This window comes from Aotus nancymaae, unplaced genomic scaffold (genome assembly GCF_030222135.1).
Source record: "Aotus nancymaae isolate 86718 unplaced genomic scaffold, 86718_ANA_hifiasm-v0.15.2.pri h1tg000016l, whole genome shotgun sequence".
Classification (NCBI taxonomy): domain Eukaryota; kingdom Metazoa; phylum Chordata; class Mammalia; order Primates; family Aotidae; genus Aotus; species Aotus nancymaae.
Genome location: NW_026988428.1, coordinates 23,009,331 through 23,031,296, shown reverse-complemented (window position 1 = coordinate 23,031,296; position 21,966 = coordinate 23,009,331). Strand labels below are relative to the sequence as shown.

Here is a 21,966-nt window from a genome sequence, read left to right as displayed (position 1 = left end):
CACAATAGAGTGGCTGTCTAGCTGAAATCCAGATGACACTCTACATTGTAAGCTATGCTTCATGGAACTATACAAAGGTACTGCTGCATAGGCTAGCAGCAGATCTGGAAGTAACCTATATGGAATATAGGAGATGAGGTAGCTTTTGTATATAAACCCAAATTTGGATAAATTTTATTTCCTGATCCTATTATTTGACTCATATTAGCCCGAGAAGAGTATTCAGCATTTCATTTCCCTGAAGGTAAGCCAGGGTAGTATCAGATTCATTATTTGGCAAATAAAAGGATAAAGCTAGCTGGGCGCGGTGGTTCACACCTGTAATCTCAGCATTTTGGGAGGCTGAGGCAAGCGGATCACGAGGTCAAGAGATCAAGACCATCTTGGCCAACATGGTGAAACCCCTTCTCTACTCAAAATACAAAAATTAGCTGGGCATGGTGGCACGTGCCTGTAGTCCGAGCTACTCGAGCGGCTGAGGCAGGAGAATCGTTTGAACCTGGGAGGCGGAGGTTGCAATGAACAGTGATCGTGCCACTGCACACTCCCCAGCCTGGCGACAGAACGAGACTCTGTCTCTAAAATAAAAATAAAAATAAAGCCGTAAGATCAAGCCCATGAATTGACACCTTATAGAATATATCCCAATCAATTATACAGCTTCGCCTATAAATTCTAGTTCTCTTCTCTGGAGAGGAATAGAGAATAACGTCATAACCTATGCTACAAACTACCTGAACAGGATCTACTTTTCTCCAAGGCTTTATATCATTCTTTCTGGCAGACCCCTCTTTTGTCGTCATCAAATCCTGGGAAATTTATTTCTGCTCTAGTGATATAAAAGTTCTGTGTTTGAGATGAAGGAATGCTCGATGTATCAGGTCTGTATTAGTCTGTTCTCAGGCTGCTAATACACACATACCTGAGACTGGGTAATTTATAAAGGAAAGAGGTTTAATTGACTCACAGTTCCACATAGCTGGAGAGGCCTCACAATCATGGCAAAAGATGAATAAGAAGCAAAGTCACATCTTACGTGGCTGCAGACAAGAGAGTGTGTGCAAGGGAACTGCTCTTTATGAAACCATCAAATCTTGTGAGAGACTTATTCACTATTCCAAGAACAACATGGGAAAAACCTGCCCCCTGATTCAATTATCTCCCACCGGGTCCCTCCCATGACATGTGGAGATTATGGGAGCTACAAGTCAAGATGAGATTTAGGTGGGGACACAGCCAAACCATATCAAATTATTTCTTTGTTACTGGGTATCATATCCCTTCTGTCGAAGTTCTGAGCCTTTGCAGTTACTGCAACCCCTCTATCTGCTGTCTGTGCTGACTCAGTGACTGCTCTCTGGCTCGGTTCTGCGTTGTCCTGACCCTTTCTGTGCATGCACTCACTCTAATTTGCCCGCCTGAGGTGAGACATGGTCCAGGTTAGCAACAACAATCTGTGGACCGAAATCCTCTTCAGGGAGTAAGGAACATTCAAATGGAGGTTACTAAACAAAGCTCAGAATCAGAGACTAGGGGATTGGAAGTGAGGCAGTAGCCTGTGAGCACCTAGCAATGTTTTAGACCTGGAGATAGGTTAGGTCACCAGCAATGAGGAGACTGCCTGGAAAATCCTAGAAAATTAAGACATCTGGTCAGGCAAGGGCGTATCACCAGCCCACATCCCTATTCAAGTTGAATCCCTTTCCTCTGTTAAGAGGATTCAAGTGTCATTCTTGCATTTTTGTCTTCTCTTCTATATCCATGCTTGCAATATAAGGAGACAGCAGTTGGCTGTTTGTGCTAGAAAATATAAATGGCCATTTTGAAAGTGTGCCAGACAGGATCTGCGGCAAGTTTTCAATGTTACTGCTGCCATCTGTTGTTCTTCAGTGCTGGGCTGTGAATCTCTTGGCAAACATCTCTCTAATTCTGAACTATCTTTCACCCCCATCTAGAGATATTCACTTACTGAAGTGCCTTTTTAAAGCAATGTCCTTACCAAGGCAATGTTCTGAATGTTTGAAAATGGAAGAATCTGGAATGTTTATATTACAATACATTTTGTATATCTCAGAGCCAAAAAAATAATTCTTCATGGTTAATAATTTTATTTGTAATAACATTTACTTTTAAAAATAAAAATATTTTATTGAATTAATACTTTAACGTATGCTGTTTCAAGGAAGATAGAACATTTTGGTTTTCAACCTTGTTCACAGTTAGCTCTGTAACTAAGTTGTTGAGCTTTATCTAAACTTTTTTATATTTTTACATAACGTTTCCCTTTTCACTTAACCTTGAAATTATGGTAATTTGGATACTTTCATTCCTCTGAAAGAGAAAGCTAATGCCAAAGATATTTCAAGTGAGAAAGAAGGTTTTTGAAAGAAGAGACAGTTTAGCTCAGACTTAATAGTGGTGATTGCTATTTATTAAGTAGAATGCCTAGACTAAATGCTCAGATATAGAAAAGATAGCCTGTATATTCTCAAAAGTGAAGACTACACATTTTCTAAGTTAAGGGAAAAGTTGTGTTTCTATAGCATCTTACTAATTTCTGTATTCTCATCTGCCATAATAATGTCACTAAATAAATGTTTGATGCACTAGTAAATGAATAAAACTATGCATGGTAATCATTGTTTAGAAAAACAGCTAAGTTTTATAAATTTTTAAATTAAAAATTTAAATATAAAAACGTTTTTAAAAGGTTTGAATTTCTAGTTAAATGTACACATTTTAAGTTGTAGTCTGTCTTTTAAAATAACCTTTCCACACACCATAATATTTAAAACATCGTGATATTACTGTAAAATATCAACAAATAGGCCATTGTAAAACATTGTATAATCACTGAAAATGCTCGGATATCATATATTAAGACTTGATAAGTAAACCACAGTAATAAATAGAAAATAGTTATTTTAAAAAAAGGATTCTCACCTTTCTCACCTTACCATAAAAATGGAATATAAAAGAAGGAAGAGGAAGAGAAATCAAATTATATCACAAAATTTTCTGGGAGAAAATATGACAGATTTATAGAGTTGACTATACATAAAAAAATTCTACATGTAAAAGTATCATTAATTAAAAGGGGAAAAGAGACAGATTTGGGAAATATTTGAAATTTTTTTAACATTTAAAAATAGAATACAAGTGGATTATTTAAACTCCATTGCAAAAATACACAAAGGACATTAACAATGTCTGGAAATAAAATTAGCTAATTAAGTTATAGAAAAATTCAGTCTCACAATCTGACAAATGTAACTTAAAACTACTAATATAATTAGTAACCATTTTTACAAGTCAAAATTTTTGACTTAGTAGAGGAAACCACAATACATAAAAGTATCCAGGGTTTTTTTTTTTTAGTAAGATTTTCACTGTCATAGGGGTGGCAGGAATTGAAGTGATGTTTCTTCAGTTGTTAAGTTGCATCCGCAGTGTTTCAAATGTCCAAATCCCGTGAATCAGTAATTCTCTTTTTGGATATTTATCCTAAGACAATAATTCTAAACATAATCTCAATATGTATATACAGAGTTATTCATTGCAGTGTTATTTACAATAATTAGAAAATTGTAAAATGCTTTGTGCATCTTAAAATACAAATTGTTAAACAAATAAGTCTATGTGATGTAATTATATCATTATTATAAATAATGATTTAGAAAATAATTTAAGGGGATTAAAAATGATTATAAAGTAATATAAAGTGAATGATAAGGTACAGATACTATAATCAGAGGGGTGTCAACTAGATAAATTTTCGTGTGTGTATAATACTTCCTAAAAATGACTAGACAGAAATCATCAAAATGTTAATGGCGTTTACTTCTGGGTGGGATTACAGATAATTTATTTCGTTCCTTTTATGTATTTCCGCACTGCCCAATCTTCCACAGTGAGCGTATATTGGTTTTTACATTTATATAAGATGGAAAAAGATACCAATGGTCTTCAATGAATCCTGGAGTTAACTTTCATGGGTGTCATATGCTATATTCTAAACTTATCGCAAATAGAAGACTTTTAAATAAACTTGTGCCTATTTCAACTATATAACAGCCTATTAAAAATTAGCGTTAAATTAAACTAGCAAAACCATCATGAGGTTTGTTCCAGTAATGTGTTGAAACAAAATACATTTTAATAAAATTACTTTATCTCCATTGTGATTTCGGCCCGTATTAAAAACAAATAGATGTTCCTACTCTCCTTCAGATATCAGTAAAACATAAATGTCTATCTGACTGCATAAATCCATTTTAAACTAATATTACTTATTACATCTAGCAAAGTCTACCTAGGGCTTCCTTTTATAAAGAACAAGGACTTTCCATTTTTTTGTTTACCTAGTCCTTTCTGATGCCAAAATAGAATAGCTGTAAATCTTCATTATTCGTATTCTAGAGAAAATAAAAGAAAATTAAAAGGTCAGTGTATAAAGTTTATTCGTTGTTCTCTTTACTCAAAACCCACATGGTATTGTTAGTCTCTATGAATAATTTGTGGATAAAATCAGAGCACCGTGTGCACACTGAAAATAATAAGAATGAAAAGGCTTTAACCTTACGTTTATATGAATTTCTAGTTTATCAAGAAGTTTATGGGCTATAGGCTATCAAATATTAGGCTATAGTATAATAAATTCATATAGACTTCCCTTGATATATGAAAAAAATGGTACTAAGTATAAACAGAAGATGAGGTTAAATTATGTTTTGAGTCCTCTTGATGGATTCTTTTTTCCCACACTTTCCCCAAAATCCTTTCATGCCTATGTTGTAGGAAAGCATAAAAGAGACCTAGTCTTTTTTTTCTCTTTCACTGCTCTCCAATCAACAGCAAATTCTATCATTTTTACTGCAAAATACATCTTGAAACTGCCTAATTTTGATTTACTTGAACTCCCTATCAAAGACTGAAGAATGTCACAACACTTCATGAAGCTCCTCACTTGCACACTACCTTTAGTATATTCATAGCACTAAAATGTTTTTGAAATGTGTATCTGCTTATGTCATTTTACTGCTCAATACTATTTGATTTTCTATTGCACTTCTGAGATACTCTCATTTCTTACCAGTGTCTATAAAATCCTTTAAGGGCTGCCCTGCTCACCTTTTCAGCTTCAGAACTACACATTTCCTCTTTCCTGCTGTACTTATACCACTGGTTTCTCAATTTTTGTTACTTCCAGGTTTTTACACTTACTTTTACAATAAATGTAAAATATACTTCTTTACAATATTTAAAAATATTTCTTATTTTTCTTTATTGCTCTTTCCTCTAGTTTTTAGTCTTCACTTGCCTGCTTAATGGCTGTCTGAAGTTGTCTCCTCAAGGTAGCAGTTCTTAACCAAGTGTTGTAGTCACTCTCTGGAGTTTTCTTCTCACTTCAAATTTTTACCACAATTTGTAATAATTTGCAATTGGGAATGTTAGGATAAGGGAATGAATCACAGGTAATGAGTATAGTTTGTGACTGTGTAAGACTAGAATCATTATTGATTTATTCCACGAACAATGAGGCACTGCATTTAGACAAATGCCAATCTTGGGCACTGAGACTCTGAAAGAAGCTACTGTCCTTGCCGTAAACCACAAATACTCAGAATGCAGATACATTACAGAGTAGAAGCACACTAGAAGTAAATGCAGATATGGAAGAGGTAAAGTGTCCTTGAAAATCATGGAAAGATTCATAAAGGGAATGACATTTCAACTGGATTCTAAACCAGTTATTCAAGCTCCACCAGGTTGCACAGTTAATGAGCAGTGACAGGATGACATACCTTAGAAGGTAAAAGGAATCTTTTTTAAACTGCTATAAAAATTCTGTACATATACATGTTATATAGGTTGAGATTAATGTATTTAATATAAAATCATTTTAGCATATCAGTGTTGATAGACTTAGGTATTTCAGATTCAAAAACCTCTTTTAATGATTTGTGCTTTTCTTCATGGCAATAAAACATTTTCCTAGGGATTGCTGAATAAATCTTTCTTGAAATACATTTTATGGGTTCCTATCAATGACCCTGAAGTAATACAGAATTTACACTTCAGTGGTTGCAATGCTCAAACTTGACAGGTACTGCATTGTGTTTGCTGATATATAAAAGGTATGATGTAGGGCTAAGTGGTTCTGGGCTCATTTAGTTTGCAGGAGAAAATAATTGACTTAAAGTTTTGATACTAAAACTGAAAGCCTAACAGTTAATTCTTGATATTTTTAATTATTATTGCAAAGATAATTTTGCCTAATAATATGGAAATATTCTATATCATATTTTAAAAAATATATCTCCTTCTGGGTATTATTTAAATTACCATAAAAATTGGGGAAACATTTATACTGAAATGTGATAGGATGTTTTATCAGTGGTGCCTTGATTTTGTTATGCAAGCATCACCTACATTTCCCCTGAAAACAAGAAGCATACCCAGAAGTTTTCACAAAATGGTCTCACAAATATCTAAAGTTACTTCATTTTACTTTCCATGAAGCAGTTATTTTTGTCTTAAGAAATATTTTGTAAAATTCTTAAAACACTTATTTTATAATATATTATTATACTGTTGGCCAACTTGTAGGTTGGGAGAGAACATATTATTTTTCTGGGTATGTTGTATCTCATGAGAATGTTGACATTGATCCTTTGGTATGCCAATAAAATTTTAGAAGCTTCTACCCTCTATTCCCCAGTCTTTATAGTTTTCCTGCTTCTGCTACTTCACTTATACCTTAAATATACTCATTTTATGATAGACACTTGTGGAATAAATGTAAATCTTTCATCTAAGTGTCTATGTCTAGAGACATTTTATGTGTCATCCTAAATATTTGGTGAATGCTCACAGGTTCTAAGGACTGCAATTAACACTTTAATTAAATTATCTCCCTTATTTACCAATGGAAAATCTAAATTCAGAATTTGTCTTTTTCACTTTTTGAAGTGGCAAAAAATAAAACCAAGGATATGTGAGCTTTAATTTGGAGTTTAGAGTGGGAGTTGGGTGGAGGAAGGTAATTAAGACCTGATTCAAGAGCTGTCCAATAAATCAAAGTGTTGTCTCGAGGACTAAGATACAAGCAGGGGTGGCATCCAATAATCTAATTCAGTGTACAATAACCTAGTCATGGTTGGGAATCTAGAGTGCAGTTAGGTAACTACCGTCGGCATTAAGAATCTGGCAGGCAGGTGGCCATTACTAATTGATTTATTATGCTAGTGTTGACTGCGTACCTATTACATGCAAGGGATTGTTCTCAAAATTGAAAATATAGCAGTGAACCAGACACAAAAATTTCTAACTCTCTTGAATTTTCATATGTTCTTTGACAATAAAAACGATAAGCTAATTATATATGTAGTATGATGAATGATGATAATTGCTAAGAGACTAGAGCAAGAAGATAAGAAGTATGTGTGATAGGGAACCGTGGTGGCTCAGGCCTGTTTTCCGGGTGCCTGAGGAGGCAAGGCTAGGTGTTCAAGACCAGCCTGGGCCATATAGAAGCCTCTTATCCATTAAAAAAGGAAGAAGAGGCCAGGCGCGGTGGCTCAAGCCTGTAATCCCAGCACTTTGGGAGGCCGAGGCGGGTGGATCACGAGGTCAAGAGATCGAGACCATCCTGGTCAACATGGTGAAACCCCATCTCTACTAAAAATACAAAAAATTAGCTGGGCATGGTGGCGCGTGCCTGTAATCCCAGCTACTCAGGAGGCTGAGGCAGGAGAATTGCCTGAACCCAGGAGGCGGAGGTTGCGGTGAGCCGAGATCGCGCCATTGCACTCCAGCCTGGGTAACAAGAGTGAAACTCCGTCTCAAATAAAAAAAAAAAAAAAGGAAGAAGAAGGAAAAGGAGAAGGAGAAGAAGATTGAAACACATTCTGCAGTGGGCAGGTCTATGCAAACCTACCCTCAAAATTCTAGTTATCTGAGAGGCCAAACAATAGGGTGACATATTCAGCTCTTCAGAAAGAACATTTAATAGAGACTTACAAAGAGAAGCCATGTCTGTGTCTCAGGCAGCAACAAGACAAAATGGTGGTTCCCTGCACCAGTATTCCCCAAACCCAGGGCTTATATACTATAGCAAAAGGGTATGTGTAATTCAAAAGGACTGTGCAGAACAATTAAAATATGATAATGTCAAGGCAATTTTGACCTAAGAGCAGGATTTATGGTAAATAGGTGTTCTTAAACAAGGAGCAATACATGAACGGCAAATGTCAGATGCCTTCCCAGAACAGGGGTTAATCAACAAGTCAACATGGTGGATTAGCATCCAAGATTGAGTTGCTTGAGCCTCCACAAACACCATTGTATACCTCAGGCTTTTGTTCCCCAGTGTTCCAATACCATTGGCCTAGAGCTCTCAGAAGACAAATGTCATAATATCTATAGTTATGTTCCTAAATAACAATATATAATTAAAACGTTCAAGAGGATACAGAAACAGTGTTTACAGGGACTTACTGTGTTAGTCCATTTTCATGCTGCTGATAAAGATATATCTAAGACTGGGAAGAAAAAGGAGTTTAATTGGACCTGCAGTTCCACGTGGCTGGGGAGGCCTCAGAATCATGGTGGGAGGTGAAAGGCACTCCTTATGTGGTGGTGGCAAGAGAAAATGAGGAAGATGCAAAAGTGGAAACCACTGATAAAACCATCAGATCTCTTCAGACTTATTCACTACCATGAGAACAGTATGAGAGAAACCACACCCATGATTCAGATTACCTCCCACCAGTTCCCTCCCACAACATGTGGGAATTATGGGAATATAATTCAAGATGGGATTTGGGTGGGGACACAGAGCCAAACCGTATTATTCTGCCTCTGGTCCCTCCAAATCTCATGTCCTCACATTGTTAAAACTAATCATGCCTTCATAATGGTACCCCAAAGTCTTAACTCATTTCAGCATTAACCCAAAAGTTCACAGTCCATAGTCTTATCTGATACAAGACAAGTCACTTCTACCTATGAGCCTGTAAAATCAAAAGCAAGCTAGATACTTCCTAGATACAGTGGGAATACAGATATTGGGTAAATACAGCTGAATCAAATGGGAGAAATTGGCCAAAACAAAGAGGTTACAGGTCCCATACAAGTCTGAAATTCAGCAGAGAAGTCAGATTTTAAAGCTCCATAATGATCTCTTTGGACTCCATGTCTCACATCCAGGACATGCTGATCCAAGTGATAGGTTCCCATTCTCTCAGGCAGCTATGCCTTTGTGGCTTTGCAGGGTACAGCCCCCGTCCCAGCTGCTTTCACAGGCTGGTATTGAGTGTTTGCAGGTTTTCCAGGCACACAATATAAGCTGTGAGTGGATCTACCATTCTGGAATCTGGAGGACGGTGGCCCTCTTCTCACAGCTCCACTAGACAGTGCCCCAGAAGGGACTCTGTGGGAACTCCAACCCCAGATTTCCCTTCTGCACTGCCCTAGCAGAGGTTCTTCATAAGTGCTCCACCCCCACTGCAAACTTTTTTCTGGGCATCCAGGCATTTCTATACATCTTCTGAAATCTAGGTGGAGGTTCCCAAACCTCAATTCTTGACTTCCATGCACCCACAGGCTCAACACCATGTGGAAGCTGCCAAGGTTTGGGACTTGGACCCTCTGAAACCATGGACTGAGCTGTACCTTGCCTCCTTTTAGCAATGGCTGGAGTGGCTGGGACACAGCACCAAGTCCCTAGGCTGCACACAGCATGGCACCCTGGGCCTGGCCCACAAAACCATTTTTTCTCCTAGGCTTCTGGATCTGTGATGAGAGGGGCTGCCATGAAGACCCGTGACATGCCCAGGAGACATTTTCCTCACTGTCTTAGGGACTAACATTGACTCCTTGTTACTTATGCAGATTTCTGCAGCCTGCTTGAATTTTTCCTCAAAAAATGGGTTTTTGTTTTCTACTGCATTGTCAGGCTGCAAATTTTCCAAACTTTTATGCTCTGTTTCCCTTTTAAAATGCAGTGCTTTAACAGCACCCAAGTCACCTCTTGAATACTTTGCTGCTTTAGAAATTTCTTCTGCCAGATACCCTAAATCATCTCTCTCAAGTTCAAAGTTCCACAAATCTCTAGGGCAGGGGCAAAATGCCACCAGTCTCTTTCCTAAAACATAACAAGAGTCACCTTTGCCCCACTTTCCAACAAGTTTCTCATCTCCATCTGAGACCACCTCAGCCTGGACCTTATTGTTCTTATCACTATCAACATTTTTGTCAAAGCCATTCAGCAAGTCTATAGGAGATTCCAAATTTTCCCACATTTTCCTGTCTTCTTCTGATCCCTCCAAACTGTTCCAACCTCTGCCTGATACCCAGTTTCAAAGTTGCTTCCACATTTTTTGGGTATCTTTTCAGCAGTGCTCTACTCGACTGGTACCAACTTACTGTATTAGTCTATTTTTACACTGTTGATAAATACATACCTAAGACTGGAAAGGAAAAAAACATTTTTGTTTTCTTTCCAGTCTTAGGTGTGTATTTATCAACAGTTTAAAAATGAGGAAGCCTCCCCAGCCAGTTCCACATGGCTGGGGAGGCTTCACAATCATGGTGGGAGGCAAAAGGCACTTCTTACATGGTGGCAGCAAGAGAAAATGAGAAAGATGCAAAAACAGAAACCCCTGATAAAACCATCAGATCTTGTGAGACTTTTTCACTACCAATAGGACAGTATGGGGGAAACCGCCTTCATGATTCAAATTATCTCTGACCAGGTCCCTCCCACAACACATGGGAATTATGCGAATACAATTCAATATGAGATTTGGGTGGACACACAGAGCCAAACCATAGCAAATAGATTTCTTATAGTTTTGCTTCTAATAACACAAACAAAAAAAATACATCATTAAAAGGTTAGAAGTGAAAAAGTGTTTTTATGAAAATCAAAAATAATATCCTTGGTAAACAGTATTCTTATTATTGTAGTTATAGAGAGCAGAGTACATCTAGAAGATTCATTAGTGAGTGTATTTCTTGGATTAATGGAAAATTTTGAAACTGAGGTTACTGTTAAATGCCTGAAGTATAACAATTGGTTGTTTATGTAAGCAAACTATCTCTTTTATATGTACATGTATTAGTAAGACAGTTGAGCCCCAGTAACATGAAATATCAAAGAGCACAACTTGAATACCTGCTATATTAAGTGCTATTACATCAGAAAAGAGGAGTGTGCTAAAAAATTACCTACAAATTGCATTTTTCTTGAATCAATTTTAAATATTCATATTTCATTTTAATAATTAGTTAATATTGCAGAATTCCTCATCATAAAAAACAGGCAAAAGACCTTGGATCTGTAACACATTTGTTTTAAGGCAAGTCTGCCTCTAACTGTGAATCCAGGAGTGAATCCAGAACTCTAAGTGCACTATTGTATTCAAACAATAATCTTCCAACAGGCTCATTAGCTACATTTTTATTTACTTAATATCATGTAAAATGTGTGTTTTATTATTGTTCAGTTCTGAGTTTTGACATATGCATCAAGCCATGTAATCACTACCACAAGTCTTCCTGATCACTGATCTGTCTTAAATCCCTATAGTGGTTTTTCTTTTCTTAAATATTACATAAATAAAACCATACAGTATGTGGCCTTTTGAATCTGGCATCTTTAACTTAATATAATGCATTTGAAATTCATCTGTGTCATTTTTTGTATCAATGGTTCACTCCTTTTAATTGTTAAGAAAAAAAGTATACTGGGATAAATATCTTTCTAAATGAGTTTTTGTTCACAATGCTGATTGTTTATTTTGGATAGATTCCTAGAAATAGTATCACTAGGTAAAACATTCAAATAATTTAAAATAGTTGATACATATTGCCAAATAATGTCAAAATTTTTGCCAGTATTTATGACACTATTTAGTAAATGTGTCTTATACCAACTGACAACATTAATTATAATACTTAAGATATTATTTGCTAATTTGATGGGACAAAAATGGTATATCATTATTAGCATCTTATTATTGTGGTTAAATGACTGTGCTATGCAGCCAGAGACATTTGGTTCAAAACTCATCTCCAATATTTACTATATATGAGAATTAAGTGAGCTATTTAGGTGCCTCAGTCTTCTAATCTATAAAGTGGGGATAATTGTACCAATCATACTGAGTTGGTGTGAGAATTAACTGAATTACTATAGAAAATGTTTAGAGCGGTATCTAGTCACTAGTAAGGGCTCTCTCTTTATTAATTGTTTATTATCTAACACCTTTAATTATTAGTGAAGCTCAGTTTCCTTATATACTTTTGGGATATTTGAAACTTTTCTTAGTGAATTTTCTATTAAAAATTTTTGTCTATTTTTCTGTGGACAAGATAGTATTATTATTACTGGTTTGTTTGAGGTTCAGATAGCAAGAATTTTAAGGATTTTCCTACACACTTTAGCAAACCTTTTCAGCATTTTATCTTTTCTCTTCAGATAATGTTTGCAACATATAGAAAAGGTTTTTTAGTCAAGTTGGTATCTTTATTCTCTTTTTTATTGCTTTATGATGTGAAAATTCTTTCTTGTCTAGAGAACAAAAATATATATTTAATGAAATATTCTCTACTTTTATTCATTCTAAAGTCATTTGGAATTGAATTGAGAATATGATATAAATACTAATTTTATATTTTATGATATTACAAAATTTCTGACAAATATTAATAATCTAATCTATGTTTTTATTGTTTCTTCTGTTTCCTTTTAATGCATTGTTTCTGAAGTTATTTTTCCTAGACTTAAATATTAGGCAATAATCTCATCACAGAGGAAAATCTATCTGTCAGGTATGAATAAAAGGCTTTCATCTTGTTGATGCATTAATATATTTAAATGTATTGTAAAGAAAATACAGATTAGAAAAGAAAAAGTATAATTACCTTCTTTCAGAGTTGACATGAACATGTATAAAGAGAAGACAAAAAGATCAATACAGCAACTAGAACTAGTGAATTTAGCAAGATAATAGCATACAAAACCAAGATTCAAAATTCAATTGTATTTATCTACTAACAAGAAAAATTTGAAATTTAAAAATTTAAATATACCATTTATGATAACATCAAAATATTGAACCATGAAATAATTAGGAATTTATAAAATGAAATCTCCTATAGCAGGAATTACAGAGCATTGCTGAAATAAATTAAAATGGAGGGTAGGAGGGAAGATGAAGAGAAGAGAGTTAAAATATATAAACATACAGTTAAAAGAATTAAATTCAATGCTTGATAACAGAGTACAGTGACTACAGTTAACAAAATGTGTTATACTCAGATGATGAACACCTAAATACTTGAACACTATGCATTATATACAGGTAAAAACATTTCATGTATTACCCATAAATTTTTACAAATAAAAATAACATGCTAATCCAATATCATTCACTGACAATGTTAACTCAGATGGATAGACATTAAGTCAATACTACTATAAGAACCACTTCTTGTTTATGTTAATGCCATATAGAATGAAATAAAATTCACTAAGATACTAAAAATCAAAAAATTGGAAAACCTATTAAAACTCATTAATGTTAAGACAACCAAATAAAAATGTGGTCAAAGGATTTGAACATACATATCACCAAAAATATATTCAAATTTTTAATAAATACATGTAATAATGTTCAACATCATTAGTCATCAGAGAAATGCAAAATAAAATTGCAATGAGATACTACTTGATTGGCTATTACAGAGACTGACAATACCAAGTATTGACAAGGATATGGAACAACTGATAACTCTCATTCTTTTTGGTAAGAATATACAATTTTAAAACCACTTTGAAAAAAAGAGTCTCCAATTTTTTTATTCACTCAAAATATGACCCACCAATTACATTTCTAGGTATTTACCCAAGACTATCAAACTGTCTTCCAAAATGTCTGTACCTTTTTGTATACCAAAAAGCAATGAATTAGAGTTATAATTCTCCACATCTTCACCAGCATTTGGTGGCAGTGTTGTTTTGGATTTGGCTGTTAATGGGTGGGGCATTTCATTGTTTAAATTTGCAGTTCTTTAGTGACATATAATGTTAAGCATCTCTCCATATGCTTATTTGCCATCTATATGTCTGTTTTTTAGTGAGTTATCTGTTAGGTTGTTGGCCCATTTTTAACCAATTTGTTATTTTTTTAATTGTTTTTACAGAGTTATTTGTGTATTTGGATAACAGTCCTTTATTAGATATTTCTTTTGGAAATATTTTACTCCTGTTCAAAGGTAGTCTTCTTATTCTCTTGATATATGTCTTTTCAAAGAGCCTGAGCTTTACCTGAGGCAATGGTCATCAAAGAGTATATATATGTGTTTTTATAATTTATATGCATATATTCCTGTGAAAAGATATTGTATGCATTATTCAACATACACAAATATAAAAAAAGATATAGTAAAGAAATATCTATTTTTAAATTTATAAATGTATCGGGGCTCCAAGTTACTAACTAAATAATCTACTTTGGCTAATTTAAGGAATTAAACTATATTAGAGGCTCTCATTTATTATGATGACTATAGAACCAGTCTTTTGAAGGCTATTAGTGAATCATAACCCTAGGGCTTCATTGCTACCCCCACTGACACCTCTGACACTTGAAACTAGAGGCTGGATATCTGCCAGTGCTGATAGAAAATAATTGAATAACTTTGCTATATAATAGAAAAGAATCAAATGACTCTGCCACCTTGCTTACCAGAAGATTGTGTTTCTCATTTGTGACCTCTTGGCTATAAGTGATAGATAGTCCCTGTGCTACATGTTATAGGTGTCCATAAAGAGTCTGGAAATGTGAGCTTTTTATATCCTATTTTTGGGTGATAAAGGTCATTGTATTAGTGTGTTCAAAACACAGTCATGACCCTCTAACAGTCCCTCCAAAGTCTTAACTCATTCCAGTATTAACCCAAAAGTCCAAGTCTGAAGTTTCATCTGAGACAAGGCAAGTCCCTTATGCTTATTAGCCTGTAAATCTGAAAGCTAGTTAGCTACTTCCTAGATACAATGGGGGTACAGGCATTGGGTACATACACCCATTCCAAATGGGAGAAACTGACCAAACCAAGGGGCTATAGGCCTCATGGAAGTCTAAAATCCAATAGGGCAGTCATAAACCATAAAGTTTCAAAATGATCTCCTTCATATCTCACATCTAGGTCATGGTGATGCAAGAGGTGGACTCCCACAGCTTTGGACAGCTGTACCTCTGTGTCTTTGCAGGGTGCAGTCCCCCTCCAGGGTGTTTTATAGGTTGGTGTTGAGTACCTACAGCTTTTCTAGGCACATGGGTGCAAGCTGTAGGTGGATCTACCATTTTGTGGTCTGGGGGATAGTGGCCCTGTTTTCTCAGCTCCACGAGGCAGTGCCCCAGTGGGGACTCTGTGTGGGGGCTCCAATCCCACATTTCCCTTCCATACTGTCCTAGCAGAGGTTCTCCATGAAGACCCCACCCCTGCAGCAAACTTCTGCCTGAACATCCAAGCGTTTCTATACATTCTCTAGAATCTAGGTGTAGGTTTCTAAACCTCAATTGTTGACTTCCATGGAACTGTAGGCTCAACACCACATGCAAGCTTCCAAAGCTTGGGGCTTGCACCTTCTGAAGCCATGGTCTTAGCTGTACCTTGGCCCCTTTTAGCCACAACTGGAGCAGCTGAGTTTCAGGGCACCAAGTCTCTATAGTATATACAGCAAGGGGGCCCTGGACCCAACTCACAAAACCATTTTTCCCTCCTAGGCTTCTGGTCCTGTGATAAGAAGAGTTGCCACAACCCTTCTCATGTCCTGGAGACATTTTCCCTATTGTCTTATCGATTAATATTTGGCTTCTTGTTCGTTATGCAAATTTCTGTAGCAAGCTTGAATTTCTCCTCAGAAAATGAGTTTTTCTTTTCTATTGAATCATCAGGCTGGAAATTTTTAAAACTTTTATGCTCTGCTTCCCTTTTAAAAATAAGTTTTAATTCCAAACCATATCTTTATGAATACATAAAATTGAATGCTTCTAAGAGCACAAAAATCACATCTTGAACACTTTGCTGCTCAGAAATGTCTTCTGCCAGATACACTAAATCATCTCTCTCAAGTACAAAGTGCCACAGATCTTTAGGGCAGGGGCAAAATGCCACCAGTCTCTTTGCTAAAGTATAACAAAAGTCACCTTTGCTCCAGTTCCCAACAAGTTCCTCATCTCCATCTGAGACTACCTCGGCCTGGATTTCATTGTCCTTATCATTATCAGCATGTTAGTCAAAGCCATTCAACAAGTCTCTAGGAGGTTTCAAACTTTCCCACATCTTTCTGGCTTTTTCTGAGGCCTCCAAACTGTTCTAACCTCTGCCTGTTACCCAATTGCAAAGTCACTTTCACATTTTTGGGTATCTTTACAGCAGTGCCCCACTCCTGGTACCAATTTACTGTATTAGTTTATTCTCATGCTGCGAATAAAGACATACCCACGACTGAGTAATTTATAAAGAAAAGAGATTTAATTGGCTTACAGTTCAGCATGGCTGGGGAGGCCTCAGGAAATAGAATCATGGTGGAAGGGGAAGCAAACACATCCTTCTTCGCATGGTGGCAGGAAGGAACCCCTTATAAAATTATCAGCTCTTGTGAGAACTCACTCTCATGAGAACAGCATGAGGGTAACCACTTCCATGATACCATTACTTCCCACTGGGTTCCTCTCACAACACATGAGGATTATGGGAACTACAATTCAAGAGAGGATTTGGGTGGGGACACACCCAAACCATATCAGTTGTGATATGAGAAATTATCAAATTAATTCAAAAGAGTTGAGCAACCACAAATGACAGATGAGTGCTGTGTGTAAAATACTGTTTTGCTCCTATTAAAAATATAATTGTTATTGATAATCTGATTTATAAATATTTTTAATAATTATGATGAATAATGCTCTCAGAAGCTAAAACTTCAAGCAAAATACACACCTAGGGAGGAATCAGCCTTAATAATTCCATAAATTTAATTTTCAAATTCTTTCTGATAATTACGTTTTAGTTGACTTCATATGTGATCTAAACACATTATCATTATTTTGGACTCATGATGTAGCTCTTACAGTACATATAGAAGAGCAGATAAAAGTGTCAGTTCAACGTTTCTTTGTGGTTTGTGCTTTCATGATAAATATTGTCTTATCTTTTATCCATATACAATATGTTTATTCATTTTGCATAGATTAATTTGAGAGAACACAGGCAAGGGTATCTTTACAGCAGTGCCCCACTCCTGGTACCAATTTACTATATTAGTTTATTATCATGCTACTGATAAAAACTATACATCACAATAAACTGAGAACCAGCCAGTAAATGAGAGAATTGTGGTCCACCTTTTCACATTGTGGAGTTCTCATTTTCCTTCAGCTTACACTGCTTACTCAACATTATTTCTGCATCATCTGATGCACTGACTAAATGAAGGTGCCTGTGTTAGTCTGCACATGATATTAATTCAGCCTATTTTGTTTATTCTTCTTTAGATTAAAAATAAGTATGTAATCATTTGCCACAGAATGACATTTCAGTCATTTGGTCAATGAAGGACCACCTATATTACTGTGGTCCCATAAGATTATAATAACCTATTTTTCCTGTACCTTTTCATTGTTTAGATATGTTTTGATACACAATTGCTCACCATGGTGTTAGAGTTGGCTGCAGTATCCAGTACAGTAACATGCTGTACAGGTTTCTAGCCTAGGAGCAACAGGCTGTACCACATAATCTAGGTGTGTATTTAGGTTATACCATCTAGGTTTATGTAAGTACACTCTGTGATATTCTCTCAATGAACAAAACCACTTAATGATGTGTTTCTTAAAGTATGTCCCTGCCATTAATACAGTACGTAACAGTTAGTTCAATATGTAATACATGACTGTATTCAGACTTTTAGCTATTTCTCTTATATTTCAAATGGATTTCCTTGTGCACTGTGTGGCACATGGGCATTTCATTTTAGCAACCACTGTTTGAGAAAGGAAAAGTCTTTGAAGGATGTTGAGCAAGGTTGTGACATGGCCAGATGTGAAGTTTTGATCAGTGATTCCATGTTAGCAGATAAAGTTGTATTGGGAAAGATCAAAAGCATGAAGGCCAGATAAGAGAATACTGTATGTTATCTGGGATGGAAATGTGAGGGATGTCAGGACAGATGCTATGATTGAATGAATCTCAATATTCTTGGTGACTGAAGAATAATGAGACTCATCTAATAAGACTCTGTGTATGATTGAAAATAGTTACTAAGCTAGGAGGAAGAATGAGGAATGACTTTCTGGTTCCTGACCACAGTACAAGTTTTTGATTTTTAGAACAAAGAATAAATTTTTACATGGTTTATGATTCCTGGTTGAATTTTTAGGGGTAAAAAATGTCAGCTGTAATATTATTCTTTCCTGATACTATGCAGTATTTGTATCAGTGTTTTCACTCATTTCACACACATTCTTCTGGAACCTGGACACTTCTCTAGATACTAGTTCTTTCCAAATATCAGGTAAGGTTATTCTCAGGTAGACCCTCAGTTTATATGAACATGATTTTCCCAAAATGGGAAGTAAGCGACTTTTCATAAGATTAAAAAAAAGATTGTCTTACTAATGCATTATCAATGTTGTATGGAAATGTAGGTGACTTGCATTGTGCATCCTGTATTTGATTCATTGCTCCTGCATGTCTTGCTTTTAGCTGGGATGACAGCAGTTCAGTGAGCAGTGGTCTCAGTGACACCCTTGATAACATCAGCACTGACGACCTGAACACTACATCATCTGTCAGCTCTTATTCCAACATCACGGTACCCTCCAGGAAGAACACTCAGGTGAGAATTACTGCCTTTCTTTTTCCAGTGCTTTAGGCAGTTTCTTCCCCAAAATAACTTTATATTAGATTAAGGGATAGCACACAGTCTTAATCCAAAATAATTACAGAAACTGGAAAATGCAGAGATAACAAGGACTCTCTTTGCCACTCCTGAACCCTGAAGTATCTTTAAACTTAGTCTTTCCTAAAATCACAACCCTTTGGAGGGGCAACAATGTGCACTTCAGATTATTTTGAATAAACAGAAGCAGCTTACATATATATATGTGTGTGTGTGTGTGTGTGTGTGTGTGTGTGTGTGTGTAATATGCATACAATATAGCCTGGGGGTATAGTTATCTACACAAAAATATTAAATATTGAATAATGAATTAATATATTTGCATGATGATAATGAATTAATTGATATATTTGTATAGATAACTATACCCTAGGCTATATGGTATGTATATTAATAATTAATTCATTATTAATATATTAAATATATGTGTGTAGATAAGTACACACCCAGGCTATATGATATATATAAATTAATATATTACATAAAATTATATATTAATATAATACATTAATATAATAATATAGTAATATATCTATAATATATATATTCAATTGATTATAATCTAATTCAGAAAGATTTATATTAGCATCTCTCCTTATAATATTGCTATATTTGTTTAAAAATCTAACAATTATTTTCATAATCTAATTTTAGATACTTCTTGATCAATTTTATATTGATCTCTGAAATACATTACTGGATCTCTTGTGAATGGTAAATCAAAAATGAACATTACATCATTAAGTTGTAGTTCTTCTTACTTTTTCTTATTACATTTGATATAGAAAATTTCTACCTTTCTCTAGCCTTTAATTGGGGTTTTCTGCATATGTTTATTCTGACATTCTCTAATATCTGCAAGTGGGAATTATGGGCTAAAATTAACAAAACGTAAATGAAGATAAATCAAAATAAAAGAATCTCTGGATTTATCCAGTTATCAGAAAGTGCATTTCATTGCCTTAAATCACACTTTATTAATTTTTCTACATAAAGTTTTTCTGTAATACTTTTCTTTATAGCTGAAGACAGATTCAGAGAAACGCTCCACAACAGATGAGACCTGGGATAGTCCTGAGGAACTGAAAAAAACAGAAGAAGATTTTGACAGCCATGGGGATGCTGCTGGCAAGTGGAAGACTGTGTCCTCTGGACTTCCTGAAGACCCTGAGAAGGCAGGGCAGAAAGCTTCCCTGTCCGTTTCACAGACAGGTTCCTGGAGAAGAGGCATGTCCGCCCAAGGAGGAGTACCATCTAGGCAGAAAGCTGGAACAAGTGCGCTCAAAACTCCTGGTAGGCTTGTTGTTTGGCAGTTCTTATGCAAAAGTGCTTTACTGTTTCCATTCAGTCTTTGTTTTCTCTAACAATGGCATTTCTAAAACAATCAAATTATTATCCAATTAAACATGGAGTGAAATAGTTAAATCATTTTTCTGTGTACATTTCACAAACTTCATTATAGAAACCCAAATAGGGCTTATATCTAGGCATTCTCTCGAGAGCCCCCTCATAAACTGGGGGTGCTGGATGCCTTACTTTACCACAATTATTTCTGGTCATGGGAAAATAAGATTAGGTTGCTAAAGCAACAATAAAGTTTTTTGTTGTTGTTCTGAGTTTTTAATGAAAGTTTGGAATTTTTACTTTAAATATGCCAATCAATTTCACTTCAAACTCTGAAAGGCAAAAACAATGACATGAACCAACTGGAATGCTGGAGATTTGAAACATTGCTTGTTCATTAGACTTCATGAAAGAAAAGAATGAAATAATTCTTCAAAATTGTACCATACTTTTTTTAAAAAAAAAAGCCTCTTCCCCTATTTTTAGAGTAGTGCCTAAATATCAGTAGTCCCACTGAAGTACTAATTAACAGGATACTCCAAATATTATCATCACACAGATATTCAAATGAATTCTTTTTCTAGTAATTAGGAAAAGAAACACTTTCTGAATCTGAGAAAGTGTTGATAGGATTAAGTTCTATCCTTATAAAGAGAGTTTCAAACTACAAGACATTAACAAATAGCAAAAAATATGTTTTCATTTTATCTCTTCCATCTCTCATAAGATTTCTTCTGACAGCCAAAGTTTTGTAGCTATGCACTCAATCCTCTCAATATATTAGAGTTTTGATCTAAGACAATACAGGTAAGAAAAGAAGTAATGTAAAGAAGCATTGACATTTAACACATTGTTTCAAGAAGTGTTGTGATATTAAATTGTACAGGTCCACATATTTGTGTATTTCTCATTAATTAGGGAAAACTGATGATGCCAAAGCTTCTGAGAAAGGAAAAACTCCCCTGAAAGGATCATCTCTACAAAGGTCTCCTTCAGATGCAGGAAAAAGCAGTGGAGATGAAGGGAAAAAGCCCCCCTCAGGCATTGGAAGATCGACTGCCACGAGCTCCTTTGGCTTTAAGAAACCAAGTGGAGTAGGGTCCTCTGCCATGATCACTAGCAGTGGAGCAACCATAACAAGTGGCTCTGCAACACTGGGCAAAATTCCAAAATCTGCTGCCATTGGCGGGAAGTCAAATGCAGGAAGAAAAACCAGTTTGGACGGTTCACAGAATCAGGATGATGTCGTGCTGCATGTCACCTCAAAGACTACCCTGCAGTACCGCAGCTTGCCCCGCCCTTCAAAATCCAGCACCAGTGGCATTCCTGGCCGAGGTGGCCACAGATCCAGTACTAGCAGTATTGATTCCAACGTCAGCAGCAAGTCTGCTGGGGCTACCACCTCAAAACTGAGAGAACCAACTAAAATTGGGTCAGGGCGCTCAAGTCCTGTCACCGTCAACCAAACAGACAAGGAAAAGGAAAAAGTAGCAGTCTCAGATTCAGAAAGTGTTTCTTTGTCAGGTTCCCCCAAATCCAGCCCCACCTCTGCCAGCGCCTGCGGTGCACAAGGTCTCAGGCAGCCAGGATCCAAGTATCCAGATATTGCCTCACCCACATTTCGAAGGTAAGGATTATAAAATGAT

General features: G+C 35.7%; 1 protein-coding gene across 11 annotated transcripts in view; it reads left to right on the top strand.

Moving 5' to 3' along the window:
- The window catches only part of NAV3 (neuron navigator 3), an 853,828-nt gene that overhangs the window by 740,528 nt on the left and 91,334 nt on the right, over positions 1–21,966 (top strand). For all 11 annotated transcript variants that reach the window (XM_064376945.1, XM_064376946.1, XM_064376947.1 and 8 more), the window contains 3 exons: positions 18,781–18,913; positions 19,999–20,269; positions 21,239–21,947. In XM_064376945.1, the coding sequence (XP_064233015.1) occupies positions 18,781–18,913; positions 19,999–20,269; positions 21,239–21,947 (1,113 nt within the window). The remainder of the gene's footprint in view (positions 1–18,780; positions 18,914–19,998; positions 20,270–21,238; positions 21,948–21,966) is intronic.